Source organism: Talpa occidentalis, unplaced genomic scaffold (genome assembly GCF_014898055.3).
Source record: "Talpa occidentalis isolate TD23 unplaced genomic scaffold, MPIMG_talOcc4v2.1 talOcc4.5, whole genome shotgun sequence".
Lineage (NCBI taxonomy): Eukaryota > Metazoa > Chordata > Mammalia > Eulipotyphla > Talpidae > Talpa > Talpa occidentalis.
Window position 1 is genome coordinate 76,059,285 of NW_023604861.1, and position 21,157 is coordinate 76,080,441.

Below are 21,157 nucleotides of genomic sequence, written 5' to 3' on the forward strand. Positions count from 1 at the left end.
TGAAGTGCAATTTTATTTTATTTTGATATCATGAGCATGCACTGGTAATAAAAATGAAATAAATATTGTGGTCAGGTATTAACGCGTGGCTCCTGAGATGCTGTGGATTTATACTTGTCACTGGAATTTCAGCTCTGATCTTTGTTAATTCCTTCATTATACTAACAGTGGTTTCATTTGTTCTGTTTTCTATTTTCTGGAAGTTTAAAGTTAAGTTGTTTTAGATTTTTTTGTTTGTTAGTTTCTTGATGTAGGCATTCATTCACTAGGAACATTTCTCTTAGAATGGCTTTTATTGCATCCCATAGTTTTTTTTTAATATTTATTTTTCACATTGTTCATTTTTGTATAATGTTTGATTTCTACTCTCAGGTGTAATTTCCACAAAATTCCCACCACCAAATCACTGGTGAACCCTCACTATAGTTTCTTGTACTCCTCCCTCCCCCTTTTTGACCCCCCCCTTCCTTGTGCTGTGTCTCAGTTCTATAGTTTGCCTGCTAGTTTTGTCTTTTTTTCCCTGACCCCTTGTTCAGTTTCCCCATATTCCTCCAATAAGTGAAAACAATAATATTTTTCTTTTTCCTTCTGACTTATTTCACTGAGCATAATTCCTTCCAGCTTCATCTGTGTTGCTGTGAATGGCATGAGTTTATCTTTTTTGATTGCTGAATAGTATTCCATTGTGATACCACATCTTCTTGATCCAGTCATCTATTTTTGGGCATTTGGGTTGTTTCCATAGCTTAGCTATTATAAATAGTGCTGCAATGAACACAGGGGTGCAGGGTTCATTTTGAATTAATGTATTTGTGCCATTTGGGTAGATTCCTAGGAGTGAAATTGCTAGGTCATATGGAAGCTCCATTTTTAGTGCTTTGAGGAACCTCCACACAGCTTTTCATAGTGGTTGGACAGGTTTGCATTCCCACCAGCAACGTAAAAGCGTTCCTTTTTCTCTACATCATCACCAGCATTTGTTGTCAGTTTTTTTAATGTGGGCCATTCTTAGTGGTATGAGGTGGTTTTTCATTGTGGTTTTGATTTGCATTTCCCTGATTATATATGACAATTGAGCATTTTTTCATGTGGCTATTGTCCATCTGCATTTCTTCTTTGGAGAAGTGTCTTTTTAGCTTTTCTGCCCAATGTTTGACTGGATTTTTTATTTTTGTTGAGTTGTATAAGCTCTTTGATATAAGTTGCTTATCAGTTGTGTGGAGTGTAAATATTTTTTCCCAATCTGTAGGGTGTCTCTTCACTTTGGTTATTGTCTCTTGCTGTACAGAAGTTTTTAGTTTGACATAGTTCCAGCTGTCTATCTTTTCCTTCATTTTCTTTGCTTCCAGGGATGAGTCTTAAAAGATGTTTCTGAGATGTATCTCATGCATTCTATAGTTTTTGGTATGTTGTATTTCTATTTTCATTTGTGTCAAGGTATTTTTTGATTTCTCTTTGACTGTTTTTTACTGTTGTTTACTCTTCATATATTTGTGAAGTTTCCAGTTTTCTTCTTGTAATTGATTACTAGTTTCATATCTTTGTGTTAGGAAAATATACTTGATATGAGTTCAGTCTTTTTTTTTTTTTAAAGATTTATTTATTTATGCATACAAGAACTGGGGTACAGGCCAGAAGTGTGGGTGGGGATAAGAGGATTCACTAGAGACAGAGCAGGGAAGAGAACAGGTGGATTGACTGAAATACATTGCTGAGGGGAGCAGTGGGCGAGTCAGGAGAGGTCTGCTGCGCCATGTGGATAGCTCCCTGGTCAGGGATCGAAGTCATGCTGCAGTGGCTATGGATAGCTTCATAGATTGTGTCTTAACCCCTTGTGCCATCAGGGAGTCCCGAGTTCAGTCTCCTTAAATTTATTAAGGCTCGTTTTGTGGCCTAACATATGATCAACCCTAGAGAATGGCTCATATACACTAGGGAGGAATGTGTTTTTGAATGGAATGTTCTTTATATATCTGTTAAAATCATCTGGTCTAGTGTGTCATTTACAATCAATTTTATTTTTTGTCAGAGTGATCTGCCCATTGATGTCAGTGGGGCATTAAAGTTCCCTACTGTTATTGTACTGCTGTTTGTTTCACTCTTTAGGTCTGTTAATATTTGCTTTATATATTCAGTTTTAGGTTGGGTGCTAAAATATTTACAAATGTTATATTCTTTTGTTGAATTCACCCCTTTGTCATTCTGGAATGCCCTTCTTTGTCTCTTATTGCAGTCTTTGTTTTAAAGTCAATTTTGTCTGCTATAAATATAGATTTCCACAACTTTCCATAAACTTGCTAACAGATATCTTTTGGTTTCCATTTTCGTTAATGTATTTTTCCATCCTTTCACTTTCAGTCTGTTGATGCTTGCATTTGAACTGAGGTTTTTTTTTTTTTTTAAAGATTTATTCATTCATGCATACAAGAACTGGGGCACAGGCCAGAGATGTAGGGGGGTGAGAGGATCCACCAGCAACAGAATGAGGAGCAGAACATGTGGATTGACTGAAATACACTGCTGAGGGGAGCAGAGGGCGAGTCAGAAGAGGTCTGTTGTGCATGTGGGTAGCTCCCTGGGCAGGGATCAAACTCATGCTGTGGCAGCTGCGGATAGCTTCACACATTGTGGCTTAACCCTCTGCACCACCAGGGAGTCCCTGAACTGAGTTTCTTATAAGCAACATTTAGATGGGTCTTTTTAACTGATTCAGAATTTAGTTAATTTATATTTAAGATAAATACTGATATGACTTTATTGCTATTTTGGTAATTGTTCTCAGTTTTGTAGTTCCTTGGTTCCTTTTTTTCTTCACCTGTTCTCTTTATGGGTTGATGACTTTCTTTAGCGGTGTGTTTGTTTCTTTCTCTTTTTCTTTTATGTATGTACTGAGTTTTTGATTTATAGTTACCATGAGACTATAATAGTCTACTTTTAATTAATAAAAATTTGAATGCATTCTAACGCTCTACGTATTTTATTCTCCCTCTCCATGTTTTATGTTTTTTATGTCATAGTTCTATATCTTTTTATCTTATGTATCCCATAACTATAGTAACAATAGTTTTTACTTTCATCTTTAACCTTCATACTAGCTTTGTAAATGATCTGTCCACTTTTTTTTATATATTAGTGCAGTTTATACTTGCACATTTTCTTGTTATTAATTTGCACCATCTCATTTCAGCTTCAAGTGGTCCCTTAACAATTTGTTTAACACTGATTTAGTGGTGACAAATTCCTTTAGCTTTTGCCTATCTGGAAATGGCTTCCCAGAGTTTGAGTTTCCTTTAGTTCTGTATGATAACTTTGCTGGGTAGTGTTTTCTTGTTTGGAAATGGTTTTCTCTGAGCACTTTGAATATATCATGCCACTCACTTCTGGCTTATAAATTTATGCTGAAAAATCTCTGATAGTCTGATGGGAATTCCTTTTTACATAGCAAATTGTTTTCTTCCTTGCTGCTTATTTAAGATTCTTTCTTTGTAACTTTTGACATTTTAATTATAGTGTATTTTGGTGTGACAGTAGATGTAAAAACTGGGGCACCAACACATGTAAGAGCTCTCCCCTCTGGGAGATACTGGTGTTGTGGAGTACAGCAGAGGGAGAGTATGTAGATAGTGCCTGCCATCCAAAATCTCTAGAAAGGATTACAGTCATCTTTTAGATGTGTGTTTAATTAAATTTTTGCCCCTCAGGTTGTGGCTATGATGATAAGCTAATAGGCCTGTTTCACAGAAGTACTGGGTCTGATGTCTCTTGCTTGCCTTGTAGATGGTAGCTCTTTAAGGACTGGTTTTTTACTGGTTACAGTACTGTGGGAACCACAAGCTTAAGCTTGCTGCATACTAGAACCAGGTGATATAAAGGTGTCCCTTGGTGGCAACTGCAAAAACAGGCTACCATACAAGAATATAAACTCTTTCTGGTTTATATTCTGGCCAGGGAGCAACATGGTGCAGCAGACTTCTTCTCACTTGCTCCCCTCAGCAGTGTATTTCAGTCAGTTTGCCTGTTCTGTTCCCCACTCTGTCTCTGGTGTGTCCTCTTACTGCCTGCGCCTCTGGCCTGTACCCTGTTCTTGAATGCATAATTAAATAAATCTTTAAAAAAAAAAAGAAGAACAAGAAGAAAAAGGGTGGTGCCTGCTGGCCGGAGCAGGGGATTGCCTGCCAGTCTTTGTCCCTAGATAGTATTCCATCATGCCCCTAGATCTAAGTTAAATGAAGTGTCTGCCCATTAGCACAACATTGTAAAATTAGCAAATAAGCCTCTTTCATATAAAGTCTGGTATGAATCCGCTACTTCTGCATTTGCCCCTGGGATGGGTGAGTTTGTGAGAATGTGCACTTTCAGTTTGCTACAGCCTTGTGGATTTTGTCAACACAAGCCCCAACACAAAGATCAAAACTAGATCTTTTTTGTGGGGGGTCACCTCTTAGGTGCAGATCTTGAGGTTGGAGTGCCTTACATGAGGTTTTTTTACAAACTTTTGTGACTGGCATCTGTCACTAAGTATAATCATCTTTGATATTGATCCAAGATATTATGTGTATCAGTAGTTTACTTTTCATTGCTGAGTAGTATCCCATTGTATAGATGTGCTACTTTGTTTAGTCGTCTATTGAAGGATTATCCCCACAGCCCCTCCTAATAATGGATAACCATGCTGGGGATGGGTTTTATGGTAAGATTGTGTCTCAGACTCTCCTTCCTGCTTCATTGTGTTTTTTTCCTCATTTGTCCAATGTGTTAGAGTTACTCAGCTATTTTAAAGTTGTTTTTTTTTTCCCCAGAGGGAATTGTTCCATATATATTTGTAGAGCTGGTATGTCCAAAGAAGGAGGTGCGTTTAGTATCCTCTTACATCACCATTTTGAGATGGAACCTCCTTGGATTTTTTTCCCAAAAGATTCATTTATTTATGCATACAAGAACTGGGGTACAGGCCAGAGGTCGGGGGCCGGTGGGAGAGGATTCACCAGAGACAGAGTGGGGAACAAAACAGGCAGACTGACTGAAATACACACTGAGGAGCAGCGGGTGAGACAGGAGAGGTTTGCTGTGCCATGTGGGTAGCTCCCTGGCTGGCTTGGGATCGAACTCATGCTGCAGAGGCTGTGGATAGCTTCATAGTGCTGTGCTTAACCACAGCACTACGCACCACCAGGGAGGCCCTGGATAATTATGTTTTATTTTTAAACTTCACTTAAATTTTTGTTTTTAATTCATTTTTACAATGGTATTGATCCATGTTGGATTGTAAATTTTAAAAATGAACCAAAGCAAGATAGTCTACCGAGAGACAGATACCTTGATTCCTGGTATCATACCATAGTGTGATTTCTATAAAGAAAGAAGGGAAGAACCATTAAAAGTTTCTCTTTTTTTATTAATTTATTTTTATTGAGATAATGTGTTTTAGCATATACATTGCACATATATGTGTTGTAGCACCATATACATTTAGCATATATATGCTCATTAAAATTAATCGTTTGTTACAATCAGGTGACTTGGTATTTTATTTATTTTTTTATTTATTTTTTTTTTAAATATTGTTTCTTTCTAATTCTTTTTTTTTTTTTTAACATTATTTTTATTTATATAAGCACAGGGTACAGTGAGAAGCGCGGGAGGGTGAGAGAACTCACCAGAGCCAGAGCGGGGAGCAGAGCAGGCAGAAGGACCGAGGTACACTGCTGAGGGGAGCAGTGGGCGGCAGGAGAGGTCTGCGCGCCATGTGGGACCCTCCTCCGGTGGCCAGGAGCAGCCGGGGATCGAACTGGCGCTGCAGAGGCTGCGGGCAGCTTCGCAACCCAGCGCTCAACTGCTGCGCCACCGGGGAGGCCCGTGACTTGGAATTTTACATTATACCAATCAGAGCAGTCTAATAATACACCAACTAGAAATGTCCTGGGTTTTCTTTTTTTAATTCATTTTTTTCATTTATGAAAAGCTCTTGTCAGCCATAAAATTGTTTTTATGTTATACCTTGGATATTTTGGGTATCACCATGGATATCGTTGCCTTCTTCATTATAGGTCTTAGCCATCAAAGGTGCAGTAGAGATGTTTTTTCCAAGTTCACTCTTTCTATCAAATACTTGCCTATAATTGTTGTATTTTTTTTATGGAAAAAGGGATTGAAAAGAAAGGTATAGGGTTAAGTTATAAGTTACATATTTTAAAGTTTTGAATATTTTCAAAGTTTGAGGTTTTAAAAAATGTAATTAATTCCTCTGGAAGCTTTCAGTAATATAATCAAATACCATAATGTTAATAAAAACATTGACAACTACTTTTACTTTTCTAGCATTAAATGTTGACATTTTAAAGAGCAGTTAAATTCACTTTAATATACAAATATCTTACATGTACAGTTTTCAAAAGAAGTAATCATGCAAATAAAATGTGATGCTTTAGTTACCTATGAATTATAAAAATTACAATGTAAGGTAGAAATTTTCCATTCAGTAAACTTTATTTTCCTAATTTTAAATATAAACCCTATTAGTGCAGAAAAACTCGGAATACACACAAAAAGGATATTAAACCTAACTAAAATATCCAAAGTTCTCATCTGGTTAGTTAGCTCTTATACTTATTTTATGCATCTTAAAAAAAAAATAAAGCTGAGGTAATAGTGCCTTATAAAGTTTTACATAATTCTCTTTCACTGTGATAACATTTTTTAGTTTTAAAATTTTTACTATATTAGTTATTATATGTTAAAATGGTCTTTTAAGCTATAGGTTCTATGAATTATGACAAGTAAATAGAGTCATGTAATTACTACCACAATCAGAATATAAAATATTTCATCATGCCAACAAACTCACTCATACTTGTCACAGCCCCCCCTTCTAGTAACTCATGGCAACCACTAATTGACTCTCCATAGTACAGTTTTGACTTCAAGAATGCCATTTAATGGGAATCATACAATACAAACTTTTGTGACTGGCATCTGTCACTAAGTATAATCATCTTTGATATTGATCCAAGATATTATGTGCATCAGTGGTTTACTTTTCATTGCTGAGTAGTATCCCATTATATAGATGTGCCACTTTGTTGAGTCATCTGTTGAAGGATTATCCCCACAGCCCCTAGGTTTTTGCAGTTATAAATAAAACAGCTGTAAACATTCATGTACAAATTTGTATGTAAACGTAAGTTTTCATTTGTTGTAAATAGGATTGCTGACTCATAGTTGGTATACAACTGTAATTACTGCTGAACTGCTTTCCCAGGGTGGTTGTACCATTTTGTAGTCTCACCAGAAATGTATGAAAATTGCAATTGAATTTTATTTATTTGTTTATTTTTAAAGATTTTATTTATGCATACAAGAACTGGGGTACAGGCAAGAGATGTGGGGGTGAGGGGATTCATCAGAGACAGAGTGGGGAGCAGAACAGGCAGATCTACTGAAATAGAGGGAGCAGCAGGTGAGAAAGGAGCAGTCCGCTGCGCCATGTGGGTAGCTCCCTGGCCAGGGATCGAACTCATGCCAATTGCTTGATAGCGCTATTTTTTTTTTAAGATTTATTTATTTATGCATACAAGAGCTGGGGTGCAGGCCAGAGATGCAGGGGGTGGGTGAGAGGATTCACCAGAGACAGAGTGGGGAGCAGAACAGGCAGACAGACCAAAATACACTGCCGAGGGGAGCAGTGGGCTCACACACAGGAGCTGTCTGCCTCGCCATGTGGGTTTCTTTCTGGCCGGCTGGGGATCGAACTCGTGCTGCAGAGGCTGCAGATTGCTTCATAGTGCAGTGCCCAACCCCTTGCACCACCAGGGAGACCCTTCATAGCACTCTTTAACCCCTGTGCCACCAGGGAAGCCCTGTAATCAAGTTTAAAAAGTGCTTTATACGTTCTTGGTACAAATCTTTTGTCTGTTATGTGATTTGCAAATATTTTCTCGTAAGGAAAAATATTGAAGAACAAAAGGTGCTGAAGTCTAATTTATCAGCTTTTTTTTTATTTTGTGGATTATGTATTTTTAGTGTAAGATTTAAGCATTCTTTGATTAATCCAAGATCATGAAGGTTTACTTTTGAGGTTTTTCTCCTAAATGCTTTATAGTTTTACATTTAGATCTATGATCCATTTTGAGTTAATTTTAGAAAAGTTTGAAGGTTTAGTTTGGATCACTTTGTTTTTACACATAGATATCCAGTCATTCCAATATTATTTGTTGAAAAGACTACTCTTTTCCCATTGAATTATCTTTTGTCAGAAATCAGTTGGGAATATTTGCATGGATCTATTTCTGGGGTCTCTATCTGCTTCATTAATCTATATCTTTTTGCTAATACATAATTTCTTGTTTAGTATTACTTTAGAGCAGGAAATGGCAAGCCACAATCCACAGGTCATGCCCACGCTATGTCATTTTTTTTTAAAAGATTGATTTTTATTTATGCATATTTGAACTGGGGTGTAGGTCAGAGGTGCGGGGGGTGAGAGGATTTACCAGAGACAGAGTGGGGAGAAGAACAGGAGGATCTACTGAAATGCACTGCTGAGGGGAGCAGGAGGCAAGACAGGAGAGGCCTGCTGCGCCACGTGGGTCACCTCCCTGGCCGAGGATTGAACTCAGGCCTCAGTGGCTGGCAATAGCTTGATACTGCTGAGACTTTAACCCCTGTACCACCAAAGAGACCCCATGTCAATTTTTGTAAATAAGTTTTTATTGGCACATACCCACATTTAATTACATACATGTTGCCAGTGGCTGCTTTTTTGCTACAGTGGCAGACTTAAGTAGCTATGAGAGCGACTGTAGGACCTGCAAAACCTAGACCGGTAGGCTCTTCACAAAAAATATTTGCCAACTCCTGCTTTAGTAAAAAATCTTAGATGACATGTAATTCCTCCCAACAATTTTTTCCTTTTTCCAAAATTGTTTTTGCTATTCTAGTTTCTTGCATTTTGAAACAGCTTGTCTATATCTACAAGTCTTTTGTGTTTTTGATTAGAATTGTATGAAATTTTAAAAAATATTTTATCAATTCTTACATCATTTTTCTTTTTTGCACAATGTATGCATTTTCATTTTGGTTATATTCCTCATACAATTGCACCCCCCCCCTTATTTTGACCCTAATCCTTCCTCTCCCCCCCCCGCCGTGTGTCTCTGGTTTATAGTTGCTTGTTGATTTTGATTTTTACTTTGTATTAATTAGTCTTTTTCCTGGTCCCTTATTTAGGTTTTCTAAATTCCTGCTATGAGTGAGACCATCCGGTATTTTTCTTTTTCTTTTTGACTTATTTCGCTGAGCATGATCCCTTCTAGCTCCATCCATGTTGCTGCAAACTGCATGTGTTTATCTTTTTTGATTGCTGAGTAATATTCCATTGTGTATATGTACCACATCTTCTTGATCCAGTCATCTATTTTTGGGCATTTGGGTTGTTTCCATAGCTTAGCTATTGTATATCAGGTAAAATCAGAAGACAGTAGATATTGCCACTGGAGACTAGATTAAGCTGGTAAAAAAAAAAAAGGGAAATATTCTTTTTGTTGTTTTCCCATTATCTTGGTCAGCTCTCTTAAACAGATTCATCAAAAATCTGTAGAGTTACCAAATTGGTGATAGTTTTTCATTTTTATGTTTTAAGTGTTTATGATTGTCTGTCTTTGGAAACATTTAAAATTGGCCAGTCTTCATCATATACTGAAACTTAGAAAAAGATGTCTCTATGTAGTTTCTAATTTTATAGGCAACAGCATAAAAAGTCTAGTGGGAATAATATGAATTTAACCAGATTTATTTAATATACATCAAGCTATCTTAAAGTGCTCAGTATATTCTTCATTTACTTCAGTTTAAGATGCAGAAATGGACTTCCTAGACATATGCCATATGTTCTCCTTTTATGCCAAGTTAGCAAGAATTAAAAGACTGAGATGAATAAACAAGGTCAACTTAGACTGAGCCAAATTAGACAACAGAATAATTGTCAGATTTTCTGTTGGCAGGGCCAGTTTATTTTGAGCCAATCTTCATGAATTGTAGACTGTAGTTTTTTTCTTTTTGGTAAGTCTACTACCAGACATTCTGTTGACATTTTTATTTGTTTTGTAAACACTGAAAAATTTCATCACTTATATTGTTTATAGGCACACATAAGGATTCTGAATAGATTTTGTTTTTGTTGTTCCATCTTAAAGGAAATTACCTAGCTATAAATCAAATAAAATCAAGCCAAAACTCAGTATTTCTTGAAAGGGTGGTATTTCATTTGGAGTTTCTTAGGTATGAACTCAGATATAATAAATTGCAGAAAACTAAACAGTATTGCAACTAATTTATAATAGTATCAAGTAGATAAATTTGCTGTACAATATTTGCTCTATAATAGTGTTAGATCTCAAAGGGAGGGGATAATCTAATTTGAGTAGTAAAATTAAGGCAACAAGAGAAGTTGACTTATTTGAAATATATTTAGTATAAGGAAGTACAAAGTCTAAAGTTAAGCATTTTTTAGTTTAGTCCTAAGATCATTTATTTAATTTATCATTGCCCTTCTCACTGTGTCAGATTCCCACCCCACATCTACACTGTTTTTCTTTGAGTTGTGTAATTTTTAAATTGCCAGTTCAAAAATATGAAAAACCAACCATTTAAATCATGGTCATCTTAGCCACTTCAAAAGTATGAAAACTAACTATTTGAATACTAGTATTAATGACATGTAAAGTGTCAGTCAATTCACATAGTGGTGATTTTTATAAAACTTATTTATAACCTAGTAGTAGTAAATAAGTAGTTTAAATTTGGAATTGCTTGATTCCTTTGTGTTTCTAAAATGTCTACACTTACTACTAGATATTTTTGTATTATAAAAATATTTATTCAATAAATGTTTATTAAGCAACAGTTATATGCCAGGCACTCTGCTAAGTCCTGGATGATGCATCAGTCAATAACAAAAGAGAAAAGATGTAAACATATCTACCTTCCTACAGTTTACATGCTAATTAATAAATTTATGAACTCTGGCCTATAAATTTTTTTTCTATTTACAGTTGGTTTCTGCATTATATTTAAACAAATCCAGTTTATTAATTTTCCCAAAGGCTATCCAGAAATTAAAATTGTGTTTAATGACCTGAAAGTGTGTGAAGGATGTAAATAGTGATGAAGAGGATTAAAATTAGGAGGCTGATATTTTGTGGATCGTTCATTTATTCATGGATGGAATATATGTTAAATATTGACTGTGTGGCTGGTACTGGGTTGGATATTGTGGATACAATAATAAGCAAAAGCAGGCACATTTGTAGTGAGCCTCAGCCATGGGCTACATTGTCATCTTAGTGTCTCTCCCTTTCTGTTTCCTATTATTGAAACTATTATTGAAAGACTTTCTCTTTGCTCTTGTCTTTGATTAAATTTGCCGTGTCCATTGAATGAGAATTAAAACAAAAACTTTAAGTATCTTTTAGTAACTAAACTCCCCCCAAATGAAATTCTGATGTTTCAGATTTAGTCTTAAGCCCCAGCATTCAGTTGGTGAAATGCAAAAAGAGAATACGCATCATAACTTTCCAATGTCAAATTAGACTGTCAAGTTAGACTGATCAAAGTGATCTATCAGTATTGAAAATGAACTTCTAAAACTTTGTGTCAATTTTTCCTTGCTGTTGTAACAAATTAGTGAATTAAACAAGTTACATTCCTTTCTGGAGGGTCTGTTTCCTTATCTTTTTGAGCTTCTAGAAGCCACATGTATTCCTTGGATCACCCACCCCGCTCCCTTTCCATTTTCAAAGTTAGCAATGGCAAGTTGAGTCCTTCTCACAGTAGAACACTCTGACTCTTCTGCCTCTCCCTTCCATCCACATTTTTTTTTTAAATAATAAATTTTATTTTTATATTCCCCCATACAATTGCAAATGCCCCATTCTGACCCCAATCCCTCCCCTCCCGGCCCCCACCCCCCAAAAAGTCTCTCTGGTTCATAGTTTTTTGTTGATTTTGATTTTCACTTTCTTATAGTTATTCATTTTCCTGGTCCCTTATTTAAGTTTTCTAGATTCCTGCTATGAGTGAGACCATCCGGTATTTTTCTTTTTCTTTTTGGCTTATTTCGCTGAGCATGATCCCTTCCAGCGCCATCCATGTTGCTGCAAATTGCATGTGTTTATCTTTTTTGAATGCTGAGTAATATTCCATGGACATTTAACGACTCTTCCCCACATTTAAGAAGTACATTAAGTCTCTCTTAGTAATGCATAATTACCCTATTTTAAAGTCAGATGATTTAGCAACCTTAATCCCATCTGAAACTTAATTATACACACTATATTATATATATCTATATCTATATCTATATATCTATATATCTATATCTATATCTATATATCTATATCTATATCTATATCTATATATACACATGTGCAAATTCCAGGGATTTGGATGTGGACATCTTTGGGAGAGAATTATTCTGCCTACTGTGTATTCTAATATCCTATAATGGTTTCTCATTGCAATTACAACAAGGAACATACACCTTAGAATGCCTGTAAAGGCCCTAAATACTATTATCCTCAGTCCCCTTTTACAATTTAGCTATATTTGCTTTGTTATTCAAACCACTCAAACTTGGTTCCACTATAGGGCCTTTGCATGTGCAGTTTCCTTTCCCTCAAATGCTGTTATTGCATATATCACATAGATGATTCCTTGTCATAGATGATTTCTTGTCATCTGGGTTTTAACTCAAATACTGCCTTCTCAGTGAGGATTATTCTGATCAACAGTTTTTGGTAATATTCCTAGTATTTACTGTTAATTAAATGGCTTTGATTATATGATTTTCCTTGTTTCTTATCTATGTGATTCTTATTTTCCCATACAAACCTGAATGATTTACCCACAAATTACTCACAAACCAAAATTAAGCTATGTACCATAATATACTAGAGATACATTTAAAATAAGTTAATTCACAGGAGAGCAGTGACCTACTGTGTGCAACTCTGCACATTTGCATTACTATCGGGCTTCTCTTCTTGGTAGTAGTTTTTTCTTAAGAAGTTTAGTGATATCTTTTTGTCACTTAACACATGCTCAATTTTTGTGAATATACCCAGGGTTCTTGGGAAGAAATTTTATTCTCTGTTATGATAGTATAGAATAAATATCCATAATGTCACTATTACCGATTATCTTATTTTAGGTATCCTTTTCCCTTATGTTTCGCTTACTTAATTTACTTTGTAGTAAGAATAATTAAAGTTTCCCATTATTAGTTGGCTATGTTTTCTTGCATTTCTTTTAGATTTTTCCTATATAGAGATGGTTTCTGTGCTATTTGATACACATATATGTTTAATTTTTGTAAAATTGGAATGTTAGCATTTCTGGTCATATATAAAACTTTGAGCATGAATTCTATTCTCTCTTCAGTCAAGATTTCTACTATTGGTTTCTTATTTTCATTTGCTTAGAATATCTTTTCCCATCTCTTTATTTTTAGCTATTCTGAATTAACTTATTTTAAATGTATCTCTCATATATTATGATACATAGCTTGATTTTGGTTTGTGAGTAAATTAACATTCTTTTTCTTTTAACAGATGAGGTAAGTATTTATATTAATAGATAATGACAAATATTCTAGGTTTCAAGGCTGAATATTTATAATTATGTGTATTTGGTTACATTTATTATATTTCTTTCTGAGGTATGTATATGCTACTTTTGCGCTCATTTTTTTAACGATATATAGAAAGGTTTTAAAGATTTATTTATTTATTTATACATGCACTGGGTACAGTCAGAAGCACGGGAGGGTGAGAGAATTCACCAGAGCCAGAGCGGGGAGCAGAGCAGGCAGAAGGACCGAAGCACACTGCTGAGGGGAGCAGCGGGCAGCAGGAGAGGTCTGCGCGCCATGTGCGACCCTTGCCCTGGTGGCTGGGGATTGAACCGGCACTGCAGAAGCTGCTGGCAGCTTCGGAACCCAGTGCTCAACTGCTGCGCTGCCAGGGAGGCCCTATAGGAAGGTTTTAGTTTATTTTAGTGGCTACCTTTGTATTCTGATATCTTTTCTAACACCTTTATTGTCATCTTAGTAAATTATTCTCTTCTCAGTGAATTATTATTTGATCCCTTATTGCTTGTATGCATCAGTGAGCTTATTCTATTTCTTTTACTCTGTTCTCCCATCTTTAGTTGTACCACTCCTACTTAATCACAGAATAAAATATTTGTATACAAGTCTTCCATATTTATTTCACCACACCCCACTTTTTGTCCTCTCTATATGAATTTAAACATTCAAAATCAGTACATTTGCTGTAGTTCTGAGTCATCTCGTGGTCGGATGAAATGAAACAGTTTACTTCCCTCAAGAGGGGTTCATGAAAACCAGTTATTTTTAGTGTGGGTGCTTGAAGAAGCGCTTACTTAGATATAAAATCATTGGTTCATAATTTATTTCACTGAATTTTAAAAAACTACAGTTGCACTTCTGCCTTGCCTTGCCTTGTATTTTATTTTTGAAAAGGCAGATTTAAGTTTAATTCTTTTGCATTTGTAAGTTATTTGCTCTTTTTATCAGGAGGTCTTGAAGATTTAAAAATTAATTATTGAAATCTGAGTTTTGTTAGGGATATGGTTTAGGGCCCAATTGTTTCCTCAGGTGTGTGGCATGACCTTTCAATATACACTCCCAAGCCTTTTTTCTAAGAAACTTATTTCTGAAACATTTTACTGGATTGTAAATATTAATATTTTAAATATGAATGCCATTCCACTGTTTTTTTCTTCTAAAAAAATCAAACTGTACAAATAAATTTGCTTCATTGCCTTATCTCCCAATCCATTTCTTCTGACTTTAAAAAATTCTTTATTTCTTTTTATTTTATTTTTTTTAAATTTAAATTTTATTTTTATATTTCCCATACAATTGCAACCCCCTTATTTTGACCCCAATCCCTCCCCTCCCCACCCTCCACCCCCCATAGAGTGTCTCTGGTTCATAGTTGTTTGTTGATTTTGATTTTTACTTTCTTATAGTTATTCTTTTTCCTGGTCTCTTATTTAAGTTTTCTAGATTCCTGCTATGAGTGAGACCATCTGGTATTTTTCTTTTTCTTTCTGGCTTATTACGCTGAGCATGATCCCTTCCAGCGCCATCCATGTTGCTGCAATATTTACAATAGCTAAGCTTTGGAAACAACCCAAATGCCCAAAAATAGATGACTGGATCAAGAAGATGTGGTCCACATACACAATGGAATATTACTCAGCATTCAAAAAAGATAAACATGCAATTTGCAAAAAATTCTTTATTTCGGGCCTCCCCCGTGGCACAGCGGTTGAGCGCTGGGTTGCAAAGCTGCCCGCAGCTTCTGCAGCGCTGGTTCGATCCCCGGCTGCTCCCCGGCCACCGGAGGAGGGTCCCACATGGTGCGCAGACCTCTCTTGGCGCCCGCTGCTCCCGTCAGCGGTGAACTTCGTCAGTCTGCCTGTTCTGCTCCCTGCTCTGGCTCTGGTGAATTCTCTCACCCTCCTGCACTTCTGACTGTACCCAGTGCTTGTATAAATAAATAATCTTTAAAAAAAATTCTTTATTTCTTTTTTATTTTCTTGTTTTCTACCATTTTAATGACTTTTGTTATATTTTAAATTTGAGTTTATTTTCATTTGGGAACTTTCTAATTTATTTTTCATTTCTGAGTTAATACCATCTTTTTCTTTCTTTTCGTTCTTTAGTTTACGGAACTCCAACCTCCCCCTTTTGTTTTTTTCTTTCTAATTTTGAGTGACTTTCCATGTACCTATTGTTTGTATTTGATCTTGCTTGGAGTATTGTTACATAGACTGTTTCTACCTCATGGTTGCTTTTGGTTGGGGATGAATTTTCCTAAATTCCTGTGTTTTGTTTTTCTTTGAATTAGCTCTGTGGAACTGTTCATCTTTTTCCTGCTATGTTTGTGATATTGTGATCTATTATGTAAATAGTGGCATCCTAGACACTTGGTGGTGTAAGAATAGATATATAGATCAATGAAACTGAAAGACAAATCTATATTTATTGCTAATTGATTTTGACAAAGGTGCAGAGGGAATTCAATGGTAGTGGGTGGGAATAGCATGTTCCCCTAGTGGTGCCAGGAAAATTATATTTCCATGTACAAAATAATGCACTAACATCATAAATAAAAGCTAACACAAAATGGACTTAATATGTCTAGGAAAAAACATAATTGAAAATTTTTTGTTAGAAAAAGATGTCTTATGTATATAACCAGAAAGCACAATCAATAGAAGAAAAAAAAATCAGCTAAATTGGGCTTCATCAAAATTTAAAATTTTAACACTTTTAAAAGACACTGTCTTTGGAAAATGGAAGGGCAAGCCACATACTAGGAGAAAATATTCATAAATCATACATTTGATAAAGGACTTACATTTAGAATATATAAATGCATCATTAATTCAGTAATAGTGAAACAATCCAATTAAAAAATGGGCAGAAGTTTTGAATAGCTATTTCACCAAGGGAAAAATACAAATTGCTAATGATCAGATAAAACTGTTTAGCATCATTAGTCATTTGGGAAACACAAATTAAAATCACAATAAGGGGGCCTCCCTATGAAGCTATCCGGGCCAGGGAGCAACCCACATGGCACAGCAGACCTCTCCTGACTCGCCCTCTGCTCCCCTCAGCAGTGTATTTCAGTCAGTCTGCCTGTTCTGTTCCCCACTCTGTCTGTGGTGAATCCTCTCACCGCCCCCCCACACCTCTGGCCTGTACCCCGGCTATTGTATGCATAAATAAGTAAATCTTTGGAAAAAAATCAAAGTAAGATACTTAGTAGAATGGTTATAATCAAAATCACTGACAGTACCAGCCATGGGTGAGGATATGCTGGTAGGTATGTAAAATATTAGTATCTTTTTTTTTTTTATAGAGGCATGTTTTTTAATTTATTTATTTGTTTGTTTGTTTTGTTTATACATGCACTGGGTACAGTCAGAATCGCGGGAGGGTGAAAGAATTCACCAGAGCCAGAGTGGGGAGCAGAGCAGGCAGAAGGACCGAAGCACACTGCTGAGGGGAGCAGCGGGCGGCAGGAGAGGTCTGCGCGCCATGTGGGACCCTCCTCCGGTGGCTGGGGAGCAGCCGGGGATAAAACCAGCACCGCAGAGGCCGCGGGCAGCTTCGCAACCCAGCGCTCAACCGCTGCGCCACCGGGAGGCCCAATATTAGTCTCTTTTTAGAAAAACAATTTGGTACTTTTTAAAAACTAATACATAAACCTACAACATGGACCAGTAATTTGACTCCTAGGTATCTGCCTAAAGGAAATGAAAACATGTCCATTTAAAGACTTACACGTGATGTTTCAGCAACATTAGTCATAATCACCAAAAGTTAGAAATAATTCAATAATCCATTAGTTGGTGATTATATAAACAAATTAGAGTATATGAATGCAAGGAAATACTATTTGGAAAATAAAAAGGAATAAACTGTGCTACAACATGTGTGAATTTCATAAACATAATGCTAAGTGAAAGAAGCTCAACATATTGTGTGACTCCATTTATATGAAATTTCCAGATTGTATGATTGCATTTATATATAATTTCTCTAGAGACAGAAAGTAGACTAATGGATTGGCTCAGGCTGGAAGTAGAAATGAGAATGCCATGTAAAGAGGCACAAAGGAACTATTTGGGGTGTTGGAAATATTCCAAAACCATACTTGGTGACAGTTGCACAACTTTGTAGATTTACCAAATATCATTGAATTGCAGTGGGTGAATTTTATGTTACATGTTAATTATACCTCAGTAAAACTGATTTTTAAAAAAGTAAACAAGGAGAAAGGATTTCAAGGTAGCCTAGATGATAATGACAGTCTTACACCTCCCAGTATTTCCTCTATAAACCATACAGAACAAGATAGGGGAGAAACAAAACTACATGAAAACAACACCTTCAGTAAGATTTGACAACAGAGAATGTCCAAACTTCAAAATAATTATGAATAAAATGGGAAAAAAACCCTCAAATCTCAGTTCATGACCATTCTGATTTGTATTGTAGTACATTGCAGCATAAATTACAAGGAAAGGACTTAAAAGTACTGTGTAATTTGAAGGGGCAGGGTTTTGTTTTTTTTTTTTTTTTTTTTTTTCGGGATGATTTTATTCCCCAGCCCCACACCCTTTTTGTTTGTGAAGGAAAAAGACAAATACTGGAGGGGCAATTTCTTCTCTCTTTCTTCCTTACCTAAGAGGTTTGTTTTGTTTTGTTTTTCCATTGAGGGACATGGATTTATAATATTGTATATATGATTGAGGGGAGCAGGTTTATACTTTCCCAGATGGGGCAGTTTTTTAAATAGTTTCTGAGATGGGATATGGGTGAGTGATAAAAGGCAAAGAGGAAGAGACATTTTTTGGCTATTAAATGTGAAAGTAAAGCAGCACATGGGGAAAACAGCATTCTGAAGACGAAAGAAAGCTGAAAAATGAGAGGGCATAGCATTTTACCAGGAATGTGTAAAACAACTTAATTAGCCCCTCTTTAGTTCATTTAGCATCTCCCTGTTAGTCTTCCCATTCTGTCTTGACATAAGCAGGCTATCAGAACTGTGAATTTGCTTATGAATTCCCTATCAAGTTTGTTGCTTTTTCTGACAATGAGTCTGTCATTTTTATTGACAATGTTACTGCGTAGGTTTTGTCCACACTTAAGCGTCCAAATCAAGTCAGCAGTTGGTTTTCACAGCCAGTCCTACTTTGGTAGAACTACAAGGATCAGTTGGCTTGGGGGTAGTAGGAAGATGGAAGCAGTCCCAGAACATCACAGATTCCCACTTTATTACTGGAAATTCATTAGTTTTCCATGAATAAATGCTTCTCATCTTATGTGCCTCTACTTGATTTCCAGAGCCCTAAAATGGTGGTGGTTGTCCAGTTTCATAATTGTTTCTAGGGAGATTTTCTGACTTCTAAACTCTGTCATACCTGGAATATGACAGAATAAAATTGATACCCACACATAGATATATTAATAGATGTATATTCATATATGTACATTATTTGTGTGTATATACATTATTTGTGTGTATATGTATACACACACACACAAGACAATATCAAAATGTGACCTCCTCACAACTGCATATAGTTGGGTTCCTCTTGAACAGGTATGTAAACTACAAATCAATGGTGAAATCTGATCCAGTGCCTATATTTATAAATAAAGTGTAATTATAATACAGCTATTCATTTATATATTGTCAATGACTGTTTTCATATTACAACAGCAGAGTTAAATAGTTGCAGTAGAACCTGTATGGTACAAAAGCCTAATAACCAACCCTTTACACAAAATGTTTCCTAACCTTTGCCTCGGAACACTATCATCAATTAATATAATTGCCATTATACATACACTGTGACTTTGGCTAGTGCTTTTATAATTCACTTTTAAATTAAATTATTTTTTATCGAGGTAACCTTGGTTTACATTGTTGTTTGTATTTTGGAAGTATAGGGTACCCCACTTCAGGTGAATAACACTGACTTGTGTTTTCAGTTTCACCTATATCCTTGCTGTTAATTTTCTCAGTAACACAATGACAAACTGGATAGATTTCATCATTTATCAGAGTTCAGAAACTAGTGACAGTTTATATAAAGTATGCTCATGTAAATTATTCAAAGTACATATTCTTAAAATTGATACTAAGTCTAATGCTTAAATATTAAATATAATATTTAAGATAATCTAACAATTCTAAAATTTAATAACAATATAGAATTCAATGTTATAATTTTATTTTTACTTATAGCATTCATTCCAACAATGTTACATTTATATTAAATTTTGCCTTCATTATGCCTGCTCTTTCATGATGAAACTACTGCAAAGTTCTACCCGTGAGGAAACACACATTTTTTACTTGACATTTCGAAATATTTTTGCTTACTATATTTTTACTTTTACACAAGGAATATTTAAGTTGCTAGAACTGAAAACTTTTTCTTTAATGGAGCAGATTTCTCCATTCAAAATATCTTACCTGTTGGAAGAGACTTTTAGTGCTCTTTGCTGAATTTGTCTGTGGATTGAACCTGAGGGAGGGAGGTTATCTGGAAATTTGTCTTCTTGAGGTGCTAAAGATAGGCCAACAAAAGTTTCATTTAACATATCATCTTTGTCCAAAGGCCCCAGGAATTCTGTTAAAAAATGATTAAGATATGAGTCAAATACAGTTTTTGTTAATTCCCTCATAGGCATGATTATAGGAAAGCTTTCACATAGTCCAATGGAATATTATTTGTCCGTTTACTATGTAGCACATACTAGAAATGTTGTAGTTACAGTCCCTATGATTTCTCTTATACTTAGTTTACGCAGGGTAGATTGGCAATTGAGTAATGAATTATTTTCAAGTTCACATTTTAAAAAATTATAATTTTCCCATTCATAATTTAAAAAAACTTTAAGATTTAATGTAAGATTTGTCTTAAAAATTTTTTATTGTTTTTTTATTGAGGTAACATTGGTTAACAACTGTATAGGATTTAGAAGGGGTGTGAACCACCAACGAAAGCAACATTCATAGTTTTCAAAGATTTATTTTATTTATTTATACATATAAGAGCTGGGGTGTAGGCCAGAGGTGTGGGGGCAGTGGTGTATGTGAGAGGATTCACCAGAGACAGAATAAGGAGCATAACAGGTAGATCTACTGAAATACACTGCTGAAGGGAGCAGTGAGAGACTGGAGAAGTCTGCTGCACCATGTGGGTCAGCCACCTGGCTGGGGATCGAATTCATACCACAGAGGCTGGCAATATCTTGATAGTACTGAGACTTTAACCCCTGCACCACCAGGGAGGCCCAACATTCATAGTTTTTAAATAGCATTTTATTATGCAAATCAAAACTACAATGGGATACCATCTTACACCAGTGAGAATGGCATATATTAAAAAAACTAGCAACAAATGTTGGCAAGGATGTGGAGAAAAAGGAACTCTCCTACACCGCTGGTGGGAATGCCAACTGGTCCAACCACTAAGGAAAGCTGTGTGGAGGTTCCTCAAACTACTAAAGATAGAGCTTCCATATGATCCAGCAATTCCACTCCTA

General features: G+C 35.7%; 1 protein-coding gene across 7 annotated transcripts in view; it reads right to left on the reverse strand.

Moving 5' to 3' along the window:
• Positions 1-21,157, reverse strand: part of WDPCP (WD repeat containing planar cell polarity effector) — a 301,344-nt gene that overhangs the window by 10,417 nt on the left and 269,770 nt on the right. For 4 of the 7 annotated variants that reach the window (XM_037527477.2, XM_054701615.1, XM_054701617.1 and 1 more), the window contains 2 exons: positions 20,082-20,238; positions 5,998-6,113 (listed from right to left, as the gene is read on the reverse strand). In XM_037527477.2, the coding sequence (XP_037383374.1) occupies positions 5,998-6,113; positions 20,082-20,238 (273 nt within the window). Of the gene's footprint in view, positions 1-5,997; positions 6,114-18,559; positions 19,021-20,081; positions 20,239-21,157 lie in introns of those variants that run through there. The other 3 variants (XM_054701619.1, XM_054701618.1, XM_054701621.1) reach the window with 2 other exon arrangements.